Raw genomic sequence first — 19,956 nt, forward strand, 5'->3', positions numbered from 1 at the left:
TAATTGAAACGCTCTTGCCAAACCCAGTTTCAGTCTTGCCCAAGTTCTCCTTTCACTTCAGAAAAATCCAACACCTTATGAAACTTTGGGTGATGGTGACATTAGTTAGCTGTACAAATTGTGGACAAACCAAGTTAAGGGGTTTGGACTCATTTCTCCCACTGGGTTGATTCACGGCATTTTACAGAAAACATTTAGGCACCATTCAGTGATCTTTCTATCTAAAATGAATGAAAGTGGAGCAAAAAAAAAAAAGCCTCGTCAGTCATGCTGTCTGTGTTTTTGCTGAGCGTGTTTACCAGTAAATATCTGTAACCACACACCAGATTGTGAAATACGTGGCGAGATAAGAGTGGGAAAGGAAACTCTTTCCCCCTCTTCACAAAATTTGCATTCCACGGTGACCCTTCAGGTTTTTTTTTCTTTTTCCTACAAATGCACGTCAATCAAAAAAAGATCATTCATTCCAAAACCTACCACACACCAACTTGTGATGTGGCAATTTAACTCCCTGGACAGAATCTAGGTCATTTGTCCCTACCTGTAGAAGCTGAATATCTGTCAAGGTGATCACTTGGACCACACAGCAACGGCTCATGGCTCTCCAAAGAGGCAGCGACTCCCACCAGAGAGGCTGCAGATTTGTTCAGGGGAGCAAACCGACAATGCCACAGCTCTGTTTAGCACAGACACATGTGGACTGGAAGAGGAAGAAACAGAGAGGTGCAGCGGCCTCCTTCCTGAGCTTTTGCAGAAATATCGGAAAGGAAGGCATGACACATCAGCTTATTTAGGAGCCTCTTCCTGTGCGTGCCTGTGTGTTTTTTGGGCCGAAAAAGCCCTTACAGAGGCAAAAAAGCACTGATTGCGGCTTTGCTGGTTGAAGAATGTGCATGTGTGAAAGTAAAGTGAGTTGACAGAATGCGGGTTCCTGCTTGTGGATAGCTCTGCTTTCCGGTCTGCAGAACATCAAGTCCGTTTCAGCACTTTTTCGCGGGTTATCTCCATGACACCGACTTCCTTTGGATAGCCATTGAACCACAGCAGTTGCAGTTGTAACTGGAGGAATGCAATTTGGAAATCTGTATACGGTCAAATAACCTGCGCCAACACATATCTGTCCAGGAAAGATGAGGGAGCAAAATAAATTCCTTTTTTATTCCAATTTTTCCTATTACATCCGCAATTGAAAAGATAGGAAGTAATGGAAGTATTCAAACATTACATTTTTTATAATACCTTATGGATCCATATTATGAATTTGTGACTTGCTGGATGTTACTTAAACTCTGGTCATACATGCATTCCAGTGTTTCAGGCCTGCAGTAACTTCTAACAATGTTTGTCAAGTGGAGTACTGAGTTTCCTAGCCATGAAGTGCTTCAGGTATCGTATGGTCTCATTTGGGAAGAATAGCACAAGATCATCTGCATGCTCAACATTATCAAAGTATAATATGGAAATAAATGTTAGGCCCTGATTAAAAAAACATACATGGGAAGACTTTTGAGAAACCTGGTAATTCTCCTTTTTTTAATCTAATATTTTCCTGCTACATAAATTGAAGAAAATGACAGGTGGGGATATTTAAATCTTAGCTTATTTGATTAATGACTTCTTGGACCTGTGTAGTGGTCTGATCTTACATGGGTCTAAGTTCATTTAAACTGTAAACACACATGCAGCCTTATTTTTTGTCCCTTTCTTTATGCAAACCTGCCCTAAGACGTGGACTAGTGCACGGTCACCTGCATACTTTTGTACAATCCTGCCAATTCATAATAGGCAACTTGATATTTTTGTGTCTTTATATTGGCATTTGTAATATTTCAAAATTTTTATATGTATTTGATACAGCAATTTGGTGCTTCTGCACAATGAATTTGGATTCAGATTGTTAAATGATATTGTTGCTCAGTGTTGTCCAATGCCATTCTAGTATGCAAGAAGTGGTTATTACTGATTAATGAAGAAAAAATGTGAAAAATCCTACTATCTACTCTTTTTTTTTTTCCTGATTTGTGGTTTAAAAAAATAGGACTGCACTATGGCCTTTCAGCAAGAACAGAACCTGAGAGTTGTGTTATTGTTTAGTTTACCCCTCTACTGTATTCCAAGGGTACGTCCATTGACAAAAAGGCATATCCACACCTAAAAGGCATTTCTGTTTCAGTTATTACTGCAAATGGTATCTGGCCATTCCATATTTTGTGATACTCTGTGATAAAACCATCAGGATTAACTTGAGGACATCGAATGCAATAAGAGCAAATTGAATCAAAATGATTCAGTTGAATCTAAACTGTGGTGCTTTAAGAGGAAGTCGCCTTTCTGCTGTTAAATTGCAGTTTGTCCTGGGCGGGTGATTTGATTACATAGAGAATGCCTGTCTTGATACAACTGTATATTTAGTCATCTTCGCTAGACTAAGTGAGATACTTCAGCATTATTTATGCAGCTGTGTCTAAATTATTTCACCGTAATTTCACACACGCTCAGCTTTTCATTATTGATGATTCATATAAACAGAAGCTGTACTGAATTGTGTTTTTTTTTTCAGGGGGGTTTCTTCCTCTCTATTGCCCATGTGTGTATTTGTCTACTTTTTTTTTGTTTATTTGATATCCTCTTTGTGTACAGTCTGGTAGATCTATCCAAATTCCTGGCTGGCCATTTTTGGCCCATCTTGGGGGCCAGCCACAAGTTGCCCACCTTTGTTAGTCCCCCTGCTCGGCATGTTTTAAACATCAGGGACTTCCTGTAAGAGCTGGCCTGCTTCTGAGACAACACTTCAAAGTGCAGCGCCAACATCTGAGGGCTGTTTTATCCTGCTAGAAAAGGAATGCATAATGGACACAGCTCCACTGCACTTTTAATGATTCCTCATATAAATTAAATATTACTGCTGTTTTAACTGGATTACACATGGAATTGTGTGTGTTGGCGTGCAAGTCGGTGTGTTCCCGTTACCTTGATGAAATATTGAATCTATGAAAATGGTTTTCAGTGGTGTTGTGAAAATAATTAAGATTCAAAATCAGCCTGCTTGCTGTAACGTGACGCAAAGGTACACTCATTTGGTCGTGATCATGTTTTATCCTTTGCTTTTATGAACACATTTATTGCAAAAAATAATAATAATAATCACATACTGTAAGACTTTAAGTCTTCAATATGTCAGGCTCAAGCATTTCTTTTGACAAAAGATAAAGAAGAGTTGTTGCTTAAATACCTTTACATGTTTTCTATGGTTGCAATCACAAACTATAGAAATAAACCTTGAAGAAACTTCTGTACATTTATTCAAGGTGGTCTTTCAGAAAATAAGATTTTAACAATTCAGTCATGCCACACATTTCGGAAACCTAACAGTTTCCAACAAATTTATGTAAATGAAGGCTGCTGCCTTTTCCGACTGTGTCCCTTGGTTGTACATATTAGGTGACAGGAGTCTATTTCTCTTGGACACTTCAAGATGGGATCAACAAGACAAAAATTTATTCAAATGTTTATTGTTGAGCAGGACAAATAGCTACTCGTGTAAGCTTGTTAGTTTATAACAAGTATAGAACTATGACCAACCAGGGTGATGTTAAGCCTCTGCAGAGAATCTACTGTCATCTTGGAGTCGAGTCTCCATTGAAACTATTAGTAGCATTTACATGCTGACACATTCTTTGATCATTTATGTCTAAGATAAAGCAGAAAAAATCATTTAAAAAAATGCTTCAGATGGGTCTGGAATGATTAGCTGGCTAAGCACACCATTAGGTGGAGGATATGTGACACAAAGGGCATGTTTTTCTCCAGATGGCCTTAGAAACCTTGTTGGAGTGTGCATGGCATCATGAACTCCTTCAAATAACAAGGACATGTTAAATAAAAATCTGGGGACCTCTGCCATATACCTGGAAAGACGTTAGCACTGGGTCTGACCACATCAGACCCAGTGTTGGAAAAATCCACACCGATGCCCTTCATCAGACAAAAATGTCCACTGAAGTCCTCAGGTATATATCCTGTTGCCGCCCCCTTAAAAGTAAAGAAATGTATAAATAAGGTACATTAATTTTAACTAAACCAATCTTTACTTGCATCTTACAGTAATTAAAGATTACCCTAAGATTTGCTCAGTTACTTCCATTTTGTACTAGTGACGACTGCCACGCAAAGTTAAAAGAGAACGCCCGAAATGATAGGATACGGAGAAGAGAATGGCAGATGCCTTGCGCTCTACCCCTCTCACTCAGTACAGGGGAAATGCAATTAGTCAAAATGGAATAATATGATTTTTGCTGCTAAGTCCATGAGAGCATATTATTCTTTCTCAGTGCTCTGAAGAGGAGCTTGTTCACAAGAACACCTGAAACTCTGCAGATTTTCTGCACACATGCATGCATTGTTTTTACGGATGCTCACCACTTCACAGAGACATAGTAAAGTTCAAGTTCTTCAGTTGTGCCACACCACTTAATATGCTCTCATGTCAGCAATAATCCGCTTTTAAGAATATTCTTTCTTGAGAATATGCTTTGTGAACTGGCATCTATGATTGAAGATTTTTCTATATACTCGTATCATAACACTGAATGGTCACAGCCACAATTCATTCAGAACTGATTTACAATCATTGGGTATGGCAAAGACGTTCTACAAAATAATAGCGTGTTTGTATTTATTTCTCATACACAATGTTAACCTAGTGCTACTGTTGCTACTATTAACTCTGTGTGCTTTTTGTTTTTCTTTCCCATAGAAAGTATTTTTAGTCCTCCTCTCAGTTAAGCTGAATGAGCTGCTGACCATTTGTTCTTTTTTCCAATTTCACAGGTAGTACACCTGACAAATTGCTTCAGAGTTCAGCTGTATGTCTTTCATGGCCAGCACTACTGACTGTGCTACTGCTACTATTAACTTTATGCACGCTTCTTGTTCTTTTTTCATTTACTTCAATTCTATAGAAAGTGGTTTTTGTTTTGTTTTTTCCTTGTGTCCGAATTCTTTCCTTTCAAACCACTAGATAGTAACAGCACTCAATATATATAGCTTGGTTTTCTTTCTTGTGAAAAAGGAGTGGGTCCTGTCCACTGCTGCCACATGCTTGCTCAGAATGACAGATTACCTCCAAGTTAATTATTTAATTTTGCAGTTAAATAATTAGAGAGAAAGACTATAGTCTTTGAATAGATAACTGTTTACCAGTTGGTATTTTGTCAACAGAATTTGACTGTAGGCTACTGTAAAAAAAATTTTTTGGACTGTATTATACTGCATACTAAAAGATCTGCAGTATATCGACTGACTGGAGTGCAATGGAATGACTTGGAATGATTTCATCATTTCTATATGGAGCAAATTGGATTCTAGACAATTAGATGAACTAGATGGGTTTTTTTTCCTATCAGAGTTTCTCGAGGTAAAGTCTGTTGCGAATTAGTGTAATATTAAAATTGCAGTTTAATTGAACAGGACTAGTTTCTTAACTTCCAAGGAAACATGTACAGTTAAAAGCCTTGCCTCCACCACACTCTATTGTGTTTACATTGGGGATAGCTTACAAACCATAAACTTTAACCCTTTTTTGTGCCTTTGCAACATTTAACTCGTTTAAAATGTCTTTGAGAAAATCTTAAAGGACCAAAACCACAAAATCTAACAGGAATTATATAGAAATATGTTTCTAGTAGTTCGGAAATAAGAATGGCATCCTTGACCCTCACTGTCCAGTGAATCGAAACAGGATAGACCAGTGTTTAGGATTGCTTTTCCAAACGATGCCAAGAAGCTGCTCTAAGGACTATCTTTAATCTCTCTCTTTGGCAGACAGTGAAAAGGAGCCACAGAGAGCTCCAACTATCGCTTTTTCAATTGAGTCTTATTAAAATTATGCACATGATCGATTGCAAGACAGTTGCAGCCCAGCAAGCAAAAGGATTCGTAAAGCCTAGGATAAAGAAACCTTTTACAGTGTTTCAGAAGAGGGTAAAGGCTTGAAAGTATTGCCTTGCTGATCTTTTATTTCTGTTATTTTATATGTCTTTAAGTACAAGTAGCATCTAAAAATTATGACTGAAACCAAAGTGTAAGTGTCTCTCTGCAGGAAAGGTTAGCATGCAGGTGAATAAACAGTCGAACTCTTTGACATTTCTCTGAAAAACAAAATTTAGAATTAGTTTACTCAATCAACCCGATGATTATAAAAATGATTATAGGAAAAAACACTGATTACAAGAGAAGAGTTTTTAACCCAATTACTGGACAGATCTATTTAGTGTTTAGTACTTGGTATGAAAAATTAGGCCTTATGTAACATCAAGCAGATTTAGACAGTTAATACTTATGACCTTTGATGGTATCAGACTTGAAAACTCTAGTAATTCTACTAACAATGGTTTGTTTTGTAGTCCAGTTTGGTAGTTCAAATTGTGTGGCCTTCATATCTATTTTTAGATTGTATTCTTTCTTTTGTGGTTGGCATCTCAATTGCAGCAGTTAGATGAAAAACATTTGAATTGTGGTAACCTTCTACTATGCAAGATTTTATTTGATTGCCTGAGGCCTAACATTTGTAGTTGTAGTAGAACTATGCATGGATATGTGTGCAATTTTCCGTAAAAAAGGAAAAAGATGTCAAAGGTAGTGATCAGGACAAAAAAACGATAATAAACATGCATTAGAGACTTTTCAAATAAATTCAGTGCAGCCAAGGCCCTGACTACATTATTATAGATGTATATTTTTAAAATGATTTGTACCTCTGTTAAAGAAAATGCAACCATTCAAACTACATTAAAAAACTGCAAGAAAAATGCTACAATACTCACTTCTGGAGTGGGAAGCAAAAGCATAAAATGCAAACAAAACTCACAAAACTATCTTTGACACAGCATTTTCAGTGTTTGAACAAAGAGATGACATACTGACAACACTCACCGACCACTTATACAACTTGGTAGTCTTGAGTTGGCCTTAGAATCGGGTGAATTCTTGTTGGCATACATTCAACATTGTGTCATAAACATTCCTCAATGATACAGTCCACATTAGCATGATAGTATCACAAAGCTGCTTGAAATATGTTGGGGTTGGGTAGGAGTGGGGGGTGCATCGGCGATACAAATCTTTTCTCCCACTACATCTCAAAACTGCTTGAATTGAAACCTGGTGATTGAGAAGGAAGTACGTATGTTGAGTACGTTGAACTCAATGTCATGCTCAAGAAACTCGCTTCCAACAAGTTGAGTTTTTGTGTCATGGTGCATTCTTCTGTTTGTAGTAACCGTCGGGAGATCGGCTCAAAGAAACAGGTGGTAATGGTCTGCGACAATACACAGGTTGGTAGAGAAGGACCCCCTCATGCCATTACATCACCAAAACATGCCTGGACCACTGACAGAGGTCAGGGTGGATCTGTGCTTTCATGCTTATGCCCAATTCTCCTCCGAAACCACATCACAGCATTATCGTACAGAAAACTACTCGCTTGATATTTTCTCTGTTTTAATTTTCTGTAAATCTAAGAAATGTTTGATCTTCTTGGACTGTGAAAGTCCAAGAAGATCAGCGGTTTGTAAAAAAAAAACAAAAAAACAATCAACAAAAAACTGACGAGCATATCTGACAGTCATGGTTACTCTCCTACCAAGATGACCATGAATGTCTGCTAAACAGAGCTCTTCACACTTTTTGAAGTCTAACATGGTACGGTAGGGAAGAACGTACTGTCTCTGACCAGTATGAAGTGCATCAGCCACCCAGTTTTGCAGAGATCTGTTCAAAAGCTTTCGGTGGACATATGATGATTAGTAACTCTCTTTGCTCCCCCCCACCCTCCCACCCCAACCCTTCTCATTTTCTTTAACTTGATTGTTGGAAATTAAATAATGCAATAGCTGTTTAATAAGAACTAAGCAGAAAATTAAATCAACCCTGACCTTACCCAAGCTTATAATATATGGTTTGTGCTGAGGACAAAGCTCTATTTGTCCGACTCGTCTGGCTATCTTTGTGCCCCTTCCATTTGAACGAGCGAGCCGCTGAGATGGAGGGGAGGAGTGCCGGGTGCTTCTCTTACCAGCATGTGAGGAAGAAGAACAAGAAAAGGGCAAAATGCAACCAGCAGCATCCAGTTCAGATCAGATACTTCACTGCATGTAAACCCAACTATATAGAAAGTTATGACCAAAGCTGGAGTAATGGTAACAGTCAAAAGTTTGGCCATGTACTAGCAGCCCATACTGAGACAGAATCTCTGGGTGTTTGGAATGTAAGTTATCAATTGTCTCAAAAAATACGAAAAGAAAAATAATTTATTAGGGGAAAACAGAAGCTCAAGATGTTTGAAAGGCAAATGCCTCTTTCTGCAACATCTTTCCCATCACACCTGATCTGATTTTCATGAATGTTCCCCAGAGGTAATGGACGCCTACACAGAGCATGCCAATATTCCCTCTTTTATTGTTTTTTTTAATCTTATCCGGGGTCAGGTCGCGGGGACAGCTTATGAAGGGAGACCCAGGCTTCCCTCTCCCCAGCCACTTGTTCCAGCTCTTCCGGGGGAATCCCAAGGCGTTCCCAGGCCAGCTGGGAAACATAGTCTCTTCAGCGTGTCCTGGATCTTCCCCAGGGCCTCCTCCCGGTGGGACGTGCCCGGAACACCTCACCAGGAAGGCATCCAGGGACATCCTCACCAGATGCCTGAGCCACCTCAACTGGCTCCTCTCGATGTGAAAGAGCAGCGGCTCTACTCTGAGTCCCTCCCGGATTGCCAAGCTACTTACCCTATCTCTAAGGGAGAGCCCAGACACCTTATTGAGAAAACCCATTTCGGCCGCTTGTATCCGCAATCTCGTTCTTTTGGTCATGACCCAAAGCTCATGACCATAGATGAGGGTGGGAACGTAGATTGACCGGTAAATCGAGAGCTTTGCTTTTTTATATGCTCTTGTTTATTTTCCTGTTTCTATTTTATTATAATCATTTGATCATCATTGGTTTTGCCAGTTACCATTTCTTTATCGGGCTTCTTGCTAGTACTTCCTAAATTGAGTAATTAGCTGCGCCTGAGTTCAATTTGTTTCTTCCATAATTTAGCATCTGCCTGTTTCAAATGTGACAAAGGCCGTGAGTCCTTTCCTGTTCTCAAACTTCTGCATGCATTTAAACTATTTGCCAGCAGTCTAATGAAAATTAAACATCATTTGACCTGCCGTGTATTTGAGCTTCTTCTCTTGAGGTCACTCCAAAATGTCCTGGAGGAAGTCAAATGAAGTTGTTATTCTCACAGATCCCATCCCAAAATCTCCAAAATATGATTTTTTATTTATTTTTTACTTTCACAAGTGAAAAATGTTTAGTCTTAATCTACCTGTATGTCACATTTTCTGTGATGGAATAATTTTTTTTTGCTAATTTAGAAATTTAGCAAGTACGGAAATAGTCCATGATTGTACTTAAACCTTAAAAATGTTTAGAAAGTTAAACCTAGAATGTGAAACTGTTACTTTAGTGAATAAAATAATTGTGTTTCTGTAAACATCCCCTTCCATAAATTATGTCTAGTACAAAATATTGTAAACGGTTGTTCTCTGTCCTGTGTAAAAGTGTTTTTTTTTCTCTTATTAATATCTCTCTAGTGTTACCCCAAGTCTGCCTTGGATTGGTTAATAAGTCCCTCATGACGACTCTTTCCCAAAAAGCACATGCTGTCAGGTAGAGCTGAGACCAATCAGAAAACCCAACAGAACACCTTTTCCAGACTCAATCAGGCTCATTTGGATCCAGTTGTGATAAATGTTCTGGTCCAAATTGTACATTTGTCCATTTTTTCTGTGAAGGTCTCTTCCTCCAATCCCCTGTGATGTTTGCAGCATCACTTAGTAACTTTGCTATAAAAATCCATGTAGTGTCCAGCTAATCAAAATACCTGCGTCAGAATTAAAAGCATTTCTTGATATACGTAGTTTAGCATAGCTAACTCATGGTGCAGAATTAACTGTTACACATGAAATTTTAAAAAAGAAAATCTGGGGCTTTGAGAATTTCTTGTTTTCATATGAGCTGTGCTTGAGTTCATGCGTGGCGTTACATTGTGCTCTAATCGCTAGCATCTCATTTATCTGCTATATATGCATATAAGAGCACAGTCACGTAGTCAGATGAGCAACAAAACATCAGCAGGTCAAGTGATATTTCTGTAAAACCACAGATACATTCTGTGACCTGAACTACATTAATTGTCCACTCCAGACACAATAGCGCGTCAGATTCCCCTGACATGCTCGTCAGTGTGAAATTCTTCTCAAACATTTCAATAGGATTACTTAACAAAGGAAGCATAAAATTAACAGCAATCATCCAGAGGTCCTGCCTGTGCAATGCCGAGAGCGAGAAACACACACTGAAGCATTTAACTCCATGAATGCTGCGAACTCTACAGATGACCAAAGGAAACACACGTCTACAAAATATCTAAGTCATAAACCAAAACTTTAAGTAAAATCCATGGTTTGCAAGAAAGTATACTTTAGCAAAAATAGAAAACCTCTCCTTAATTCATCTGAACGGCATGTAATATAAAAAAAATTAATTTTAATTCCCTTCTGCAAAGATTTTAAATATAGTAACCAAGATGGCAACATAGCCTCATTGATACCTTAGCCACCACTTGCTGTGTGTCTTAATGTATAAGGATATTGAAACTACAAAATTTTCCCCATAGAAAATAGTTTGAATGCACTCTCCCCTTTAAAATATCTTTTGAATTGTTTGTGGAAGGTTTTTCACTTTGTTCCTAGAAATGTCTTCTTTCACATGAAAGCAAAGAAAGCATGCAGAAACGCGGTAGGAACTATGCCACGCCTGTAGTCGGAGCTGCAACTTTGCAAAGAAAATGCATGGGGAGATTTTCAGCACCTACAACACCACTTTTGTGGAAAATCAAAAGGCCAAAGCAGGTAAAATAATATTAATAAAAACCCCACTAAATCTTTGTGTATTCGCATCATGCTCTCTACAGAATAATCATCTCCATGCACAATTTTGCTCTCGTTATTGCCCCTTTTGAAGTCTGTTTTGCATAACTTACTGATCTATAAGCTTAAACACCTTTCTGTGAAGTTTCCACAATGACAGAACTCAGTGAAAAATGGAAAGTGACCACGAAATATGATTAATAAATAATTTATGAACTCCTGATCACTTTTATGCCACTGTACCCAAAGAGAGGCAGTACATAATGCGCCCATGGAAAGTTACTTTCTATGGGCATCAGATAAATTCCGAATGTTTACAATCTTGATGAAACTTTATTTGGTAAAACATGTTCCATGCAGATGCACAGTAACCTGCAGAAGTTTTCACACCCTTTTAACTTGTCCGCATTTTCTCAGTTCACAGCCATGAACTTCTATAGTTATAGGGATTTTGTGTGATAGATAGACCAACACAAAGCACCATGTAATTGTGAAGTTTAAGTAAAATGTGTATGTGTTATTTGAATTTATTTTCAATTAAACATCAAATAAATTGTGCATTTTTATTCACCCATGTTTTAAATAAATCATTTTAGAGGTATGTCATCAGTTTTACACATATAGAAACGAGCATTTTTGCCTGTTTTTTTTTTTTCCAAACATAGCACAAACTCGGCAAGGTTTTAAATTCCTGCCAAAACTTCTTAAAGATTCAGATCTTGACTTATATTTCTATCACAATATAGAAATAAACCACTCCATGTAGCTCTGGCTGTGTGTTCAAGGTTGTCGTCACGCTGCAGTTCTCAGTGTTTTACAGCCTTCAGCAGGTTTTATTCAACATCTTTTCATACATGCTGAAGAAAAAATATCCCCACAGCCTGTTGCTGCCACTACCATGTTCCTCTATCAGACTGTAAATTGTTTGCATGTTCAGGTTTGGTCTCTTCAAAAGAAACTGACAGATTTTCCACCTAAGCCATGAATTATTGCAACTCCTGTAAAGTCAATTTTTTTTAACACTTCTGTCCTAATATCTTTGGCAAACAGTATGATGGGTAGATATACCAGCAGCAGCAGCATGTTTTCTCTACAATAGGGGAGAAATAAGTAAGAATGTAGAAAATGAGTGGCACAACAGGCCACATCTGGTTCCAAACATATGAAACAATCATAGTAAAGGTTTTACAACTTCACACCGAGCATAATAATAAATCAGGTGAAAAACTTTAAAAATCATATATGTAATTGTCCTTTCGCTTCCAAAGTTATTCACCAGTCTGCATTTGTTTATCACACAAGATCCCAACAAAAGACACTAACATTTGTCGTTGACAAAACGTGAAACGTTTCCATTGGTGCATTGTAGCAAGGCTCAGAAATCGAAATAGTCACGAGAATTTACTTTGGATGTAACTTGAGATCAGTACACAGATCTTTCCTAAACTTAGAAGCAGGACTTGCAGATATTCAGTTTTTCTGGTTAATTTACTTCTCCCTCCATCTCACTTCCTTCCAACTCATTCCCTCTCTTCCTGTTCGTCTCTTGTCATGCGCATGGCGTCCCTCTTATGAAAATGCTCCGTTGCTAAGCCACCTGTCCAAGCTAATGCTAATGACAGATGACACCCTCGCAATCCCGAGGCCAAAAATGTTCCTTTAATAGGAGTATTTAAAAAGAAATGCTTCAGCTGAAGTGGTTCTCACAGGTATGGGAAATGTTTGGTGCAGAAATTAGAGAATTAATAATACAGAGAAGACTGCGGTGGAGTCAGCAAAGAGGATGTGGCTGAAATGCTTCGGCGTGTAATAAGATGAAATGTCTGTTCTGCCAGAATCACGTGTTGTGGGCAGACAGAGTTACAGTGATTGAGTTAGCTCTCTCCGCTTTTTCTGCACTCTTTCATGTTTTATCTCATTGTGCAAGTGGGCGTATTTTTGCTCTGGTTCTCAAACAGATCAAGACTTTTTTTTTTTTTTTAAATTACACTTGTGACATGGACTTAATGAACAATGAATAACTCGTAGTTAACCACTAAATGTATCGCTTCCCACAGGTTCTTCCAAATCTCAAAACAAGCAGTGCGATTTGTTTCATTTTTGATTCATGCCAGTAATTGTAAAATTCATGAATAAAGTATTAAAGAAAAGGATTAAAGTGAATCAAATTCACATTTTTCAGCCACTAATATCTTCTTCTTTTTTTTTTTTATGCAACATATAATCAAGTTATTAAGCTTCCTTCAAAATTATCTAATGCAAGGTCGCCCTTATGCCATAAACAACCAAATGGTCACAGCAATACAAGCAAGACAATTGTTTGCAAATTTGATTAAGAAGCAACAGAAATGTCGAGCGATAATCCATGATATCGATTCGATTTTGTTTTGCACGGCTCATGATTTTAACACGGCGATCCTGGTTTGATGATCGCCACAGATGCACCAATCTGTCGCAGTACGCCGCCGCGTCATCATTTGACCGTCTGATTGTTCTGCAGTAAATTCAGAGACAGACGAGTCAAGAGACCGACTGCTTTTCACTCCGACAGTCGCAGGTAAAGGTGTGCGCCGCTTCCACTCACCTGTCCGTACCAGGTATACTCCAGCATCGTGGCGACGGCCACAGCGCTCGCTGGACCGGCGAACTTGCGAAAAGGTGCTGCGCACTTCTCGGCTCTCGTGTGGCAGACAAATAAATTGGGAAAGAAGGAAAAACAAAATCACGGCCCGTTGCTCTCCTCACAGCGCAGTTGCACAACTGTTAGTTTTCCCCGGGTGGAATCGCTGCTGTCAGGGCTTTTGGATCTTGGGTAGGGGGGGCCGAGCCGGCAAAAGATACGCTATTTCACACACATTTTGTACACATGGGCTGGCACCCTTTGCTCACACACACCTCTGACTCTCCTGTTGAATTTTGGCACTCCCAGGGGCTTACGACCTGTTGATAATGAACCTGAACCCATTATTTTGAGTCAATGAATTGAAAGAAATAGGGCAAGGAATGAAAGCCACAGGGCCAATTAACAGCATTCTTTGATGTATTACCCTTGCTCACCACTCAGGCAGACTGCTCTGCGCCTTTTGTCTTTATCCCCTCTGTTATTCATTAATTATTCTGAGCAGGGTCAGAGTTCGTGTGGATAATTGTGCAGAGCGTCTCTCTTTGAGGATGGCAAAAGATTCGCCCAAATGCTGACACTCCCCCCAACTGTGCCCAGCCACCTTGAATTATGCCAATTATTCCAATTCTTTGATTTTTTTTCTCTTACCCTCCTCCTTCTCTCTGTTATATGATTGCATTCTTCTTTTCCACCTCCTTCCTGTCCTTTCAGCTCAGCGTACAGCTCAGTTTCTTGCGCACACTCACAAATATGTTATTGTTTTTGTGTGTTCTAGCTTTTCAGGTGGCGAGTCAAGGTCTTGTCAGGTTGATCTCCAGCTGTTTATTACATTATTATTGGTTGTTCTTTCAAGTTTTTAGGCTTTTCAGCCATTTTATTTCTCCAGTTTGACTTGGGGGGAAATTCACTTGTCGTCTTTAGGATTTGGCAGAGAAAGGGAACTTGCTGATTTTTCCCAAAATATCAACTCGTCCCTTTAACAAAAGGAGGCTTTCTTCTTCTCCCTGGATATTAATTGGTTGATATGATTCACTCAGGCCTTTCCATAGGTCCGCTGATAAGAGCAGTAGTGAAAATGAGCCCTGATGAAGACAAACCAAAGGGATGGCTTGCAACAAGTGGTGATTTTTCTAACAAAAATCATGTGTGTTGTGTGCAGATAAAGTTACCGTGATTGAGTTAAGGGAGCTTGATCTGATCTTTCTTGATTTTACAAATTCTGCATGTGAGCAGAGTAATTTCACCAGGATTCTTATCTCATAAGTTTTCCGTGTTAGACATATAATTACTGTGTATTCAGACTTTGTCAAAATGAAACATTTTGCTTGTGAATACAATAATTTGTATCTAGTTCCAAACATGTTTTGTATTTGAATCCCAAAAGGAAACAAAACATATGAACTTAAAGTTCATCTGAATCAGAAGCTAAATAATGGAGTATTACTTATTTCTAAACTTCTTACATTCTTTTGTCTCTTCTGATTTTTTTGTTGTTTTTGTAACATAATTCACCTCTAAAGTATCTCTCAGTATAGTAGGACAACCTGGTTGACACGCTGACCGTGCAATAAAATATAATTGTATTTGTAAAGTTTCGAAATTGTCATTTGAACGGTGAAATTACTTCATTTTGTCTAATATTAAAGCTAAACGTGAAACCCTAAATTGAGAAAGATATTAGAGCTGTCTTGCATAAAAACGATTAATTCTAACATAGTGCTACTAGTTAAACTTCGGCATCCTTTTTAATTGCCAAGTCCTAGGTCCTCGTGATTCTTTATCGCCTGCTTTTGTTCTTCAAGAAATGCCGACAACTGAAAGCCCGTGCCAGCCTTGTGTCTCCAGTCTCTTTGGATGTGCTTTCTTCAAAGGGAGTCCCACGCAGCACCTCTGGCTACGGTCAACCCTGAAAGGAAAGATCCTCAGGCCATTTCTCTGTTGCAGACACCATTGCCTAAACAAGGTGTCCTCTTCTGACCTCCTTAATTTGTTGCGTGTGAAGTTTCGCCTATCACGGTTCCTCATCTTGGCTTTTAATGGGGACAGAGGGGAGTTAGGGGGCTGGGGGGGCGTTAACAAAACAGAAGCAAACAAGTCAAAGAAATTGAACGAACTGATAAGCTTTATAAATCCTAAGGAGCGATTTGGCTCGGGGACTTTTCAATGTTGATCATATCTTTGCTTTCTTGATGGGATGTTTTTTGCTTGATTTAAAGTCAGTATGGCAGAGATGAAACTGAAAGTGTCAGTTTAGTGTTCTTGTTTGTCCCATAATAAGTAAGAGGAAGTTTCTTTTAACTAAATTGTGTGCCATTGTTTTGGATATTTCTTTGTTTCCTGTCTTTAAATATCCGCAGAACTAAAAATAAATATTTAAATAAATAAATCTGGATCTAATCTTTAAAAATAATTACTTTTCAGTGTTTTAGGGAAACGTAGAACTGATTTTTTGATTTTTCATGGTTTTCATGTATTCTTTACTTTAAAACAGATTAAGTGATGGTTACTTGTCAGCAAGTAGTTAGATCCCATAAAAACATATTGCTTGTGGCTTTTTGTTGGGGTTTTTTTTTCCAACTTGTCAGTGTATTGTAACAAAAATCAAATGCAACATTTTTTGCTCACGCAAAAAGAGTAAATTATTCAGTAAATAAAGTGAATATTTTAGTTACAAAATAAAGTATTTTTATATTAATAGCCTTGTTAGCTGGCTGAGAAAATATCTTCATTCACAAAGACTAATTTAATGAGTGATGTGGACTGTTATGGAGTGGAAACCAAAGACTCAATGGTTACTGGTAATGCATTAATGAACTGCAATATTGAAAGAAGTTAGTCCTGCGGATAAATTAAGGTCAGTTTCGGTATCAAATTTTGAACCACGTAAAGATTTTTTGTTTCCTGTTGCAATTTCACAAGGCTTTTTATTTCCCCTTAGAGTTCTTTTCACATTTCATCTTAAAAATAGTTAATGCAGGGAACATGGAAAAAGCACAAAAGTACCCCCGAAATACTGTTTTTGATGATAATAGTGATGTTTGCGATCGTGGTTAAGTTTTAAGTTCACCTTCCCTGACTCCTGCAGCAGTTCCTCTCCATTTCTCTTAAACATGTGTCCCGAACACAGCAGGACACTTGTGACAGTACAAACATTTTAGCCCAGTCCTCTTTACTAGCTCCCTGATGCACACTGCCTGTAGTAATTCTACTACTCTCCACACATAGTACCTCTTTTGCCCCCTTTTGAATTCTATTAGTGCATGAACTTGGTTTAACTGAAAAAGACTGTCGACTTCACTCAATTGGGTCTAATAGGATTAGGCTGCTGGTATGGGCCTGCAGGTTTAAATAGGAATGGAATTTTGGCAGACATCGGCTCAATCCATTGCATTAATCTTATAAAGGTTACAGAGTATGTGCGGGCCCAAAGTTGACTGGATGAAGGGCTGTTTTAAGTGAATTTGCTTCAGTCAAGGCCCTGTCCACTTTGCCAGAGACTTCTTGCTAAATAAAACATTTTTGCATCTGTCACCTGCATGCACACAGCATAACCCTTTATGAAGCTAAAATCAATTATGAAATCATTTTTAAATATTATCTTTATATTCTATGCACATCTACAAAACAGAGGCTGTAACTTATTTGTGTCATACTATATCATTAATACGAGATATGAAATGTATAAAACTCTGCTTGTCTCACCAACAACAAAAAATTCAAAGAAAAAGGCTTTATATTTTCCAAAATTGACAGTAGGGTAACTTTCTTGACACTGTACAGCATGAAAAGTCTTTGACCTTTCCAACACATTTGTGAAGTTTTAAAATACTTTTGTAGGTGTCTCCATTTTTTCTGCTTTCAGGTTTACATGGATTCACCAAATTTCAAGTTTTGAAAATCTGCTCTATGAAACGCATTTTATAAATCTCCAACAAAACTACTTCAGATATTATTTATTTCATTCTTTCAAAAAAAAACAAAAAACAAACATACACTCAATCAGCAAAATTTTCAACAAAAAAAGCTAATATTCCTATTTTGAGCACCGGGTGGCAGTAACATCAACATTAATAATATACTAAACAGGCAAATAAAGAACAACCCTGATATAGCAAAACTAATGTCACTTGATATATTAGATATCGATGGGTATTTCTATTCTATTATAATTAGACTATTCTATTCTATTTGATTCTTCTATGTATCTTTGTCTAATGTTCCTGCTTTATGCTTCTGTTGCTCTTCTTCTATCTTCATTCTGTTGATCTCATGTTAAAATTCAGTCAAGTCTACTTCCTGTCTAAGTTTGGGTCCTTCACAACTACAAACCGTGACAACAGCTACTAAGAGATGAGTAGCATGTCTGGTAAGCAACCAACTATTGGCTTGGTACCTTAGCAGAGAGCCTGACTAATCAACCATCTTCTATTACCTTGTTATACTTGTATTATTCTATAAAGAGCAGAAAAATTCTATGAGAATCTCATACCAGCCCAAGCACATTTGTAACATATATACACATATTTATATTTATTATTAACGTTGGCGTCAGAAACACATTATTCAATATTTTAAAATTTGCTGCCCAAGTAATGAAGTACGGGAGTTATAGTTGATAGCTTTTCTTGTCTAATCACTGTTCTTCCCAGAGGTGTCCCACCCTTTCCCATACCAGCACTTCATAATGTCTTAGCCGGAGGTCTCTTCATGTCTCTGAAAGCTGTGAATAGCTTTCTTGGTGGGCTTGAATTCCCTCGAACCTCACAACCCCCCACCCCCACCCCAATTGTGCCACCTCGAAGGATTATGATATGTTTTAGCCAGAAATAGTCTAAGTTCTGGTCCTGATCTCTTGATCTGAGCTGTAGCAGGAACAATTGGTTTAGGTAGAGGACAGGGGTATGCTGGACAGGTGTTGGTGGTGGGCGTGTGTGGGGGTGTGTGTGTGTGTGTGCGCATGAGTGTGTAGTCAGCCAGGAGAAATGTCTAACACTTAAAACTTGAATGTGAGGTATTTAGGGGGTTTATTGTGTGTAATCCTATTAGTGACTTTGATAACATGAGATTATCAGATTGTGTTGGTGCAAGAACTTTGAGGGTAAATAAAAAAGTGAGCGCCTTCATTTTGTTTTCCATACAAATATTACATTTCATTATAAAATTTTAAGTCAATAATGGTGTGGTTTTTTTGTTTTTTTTAAGGTTTACTTGATTTGATCAAATCTTTTTATTACCTGATTTTGCAAGTTTTACAGCACAAAAATATCACACAAATATCTGAGGTCTATGTTTGTTATGGAGTATGAAATTGAATTTAGTTCATTAGTGAGTTTGAAATGCTACAAAAAAAATAGAAGAAAACAAAGTTTCCTTTTGCTGTGTTAATGACTTCTGCATGCCGGAAAGTTAAAGTACATTACCAGAGTGTAGTTGTTACATATGGGTGACAAAGGACTAACAGTGAAGCTAGCACTTGTTCTTTATATGAGGATTATCACAGGTCATGTAGAAAACAGTATTATAAAAGTGATGCCTCATTTGATTAGCTAATCTGATTAGCTAATGTTAGCCAAAGCTGCAGAAAGAGGCCAAAGGGGGTCAAATACAGCTGCTGTTTCTCTTTTAGTTAACACAGATGTGATTAGGTAATTCATAATTTTTTTTAAATCACATTTTTGAATCGGTCTTTGGTGCAGTCTCCACTTTGTAATGGCGACTGATCCTTTGTGATTGTTCACAGGATCATTGGTTTACATATGTGTGCTCCAAACCACATGTGTCAAACTCAGGGCCCGTGGGCCAAATGTGGCCCTATGGCGTTTTCTGTGGCTCTCTCAACTCCAGATTAGATTAATAATTCCCTCCAGTTTTTCAACAAATCTGAAAAACTCACTCTGTTCAAAATTCACAGATTCCCACATTTTTTTCAGATGTTTCCTCAAAATTGACCAAAAACATTTACATTTAAGTGACTGCTGCCTCAGCTTTACTTGATGTCAAGTTATAGTCCATGACCAACACGGCCATCAGTAAAAAGTCACATTTAATATCATACAATAGCACAAATATAATAAAATTCCTTACAAATATTTCTAAATTAATAGCACAAAATCTGTGACTTTGACAAAATCCTAGATGGACTGATCAATGTGAAAAGAAGTAAGTGTTCATTTTAAGAAACACTTGCTGAACACTGAAACAAACGGCTATTTATTGATACCTTAACGGTTGAATTGGTTTTATCAATACATTCTGCCACAACTAGCCATTTAAAAACATTCAGATTTTATGGCCCAAAATGAAAATGAGTTTGATGCCCCTGCTCTAAACTGTCACTTGTTAGCCAGCATGAGATATGTT

The 19,956-nt window shown here is 37.9% G+C and overlaps 1 protein-coding gene across 4 annotated transcripts in view; it reads right to left on the reverse strand.

The window, feature by feature from the left end:
- Window positions 1-19,956, reverse strand: part of tfec (transcription factor EC) — a 47,646-nt gene that overhangs the window by 13,158 nt on the left and 14,532 nt on the right. The window contains exon 1 of one of the 4 annotated variants that reach the window (XM_023349815.1): window positions 542-724. The exons of the other annotated variants lie outside the window; for them this stretch is intronic. Within the exon in view, the coding sequence (XP_023205583.1) occupies window positions 542-598 (57 nt within the window). The 5' untranslated portion in view covers window positions 599-724. Of the gene's footprint in view, window positions 1-541; window positions 725-19,956 lie in introns of those variants that run through there. 4 annotated transcript variants of the gene reach the window in all.

The sequence above is a fragment of the Xiphophorus maculatus genome, chromosome 17 (genome assembly GCF_002775205.1).
Source record: "Xiphophorus maculatus strain JP 163 A chromosome 17, X_maculatus-5.0-male, whole genome shotgun sequence".
NCBI lineage: Eukaryota > Metazoa > Chordata > Actinopteri > Cyprinodontiformes > Poeciliidae > Xiphophorus > Xiphophorus maculatus.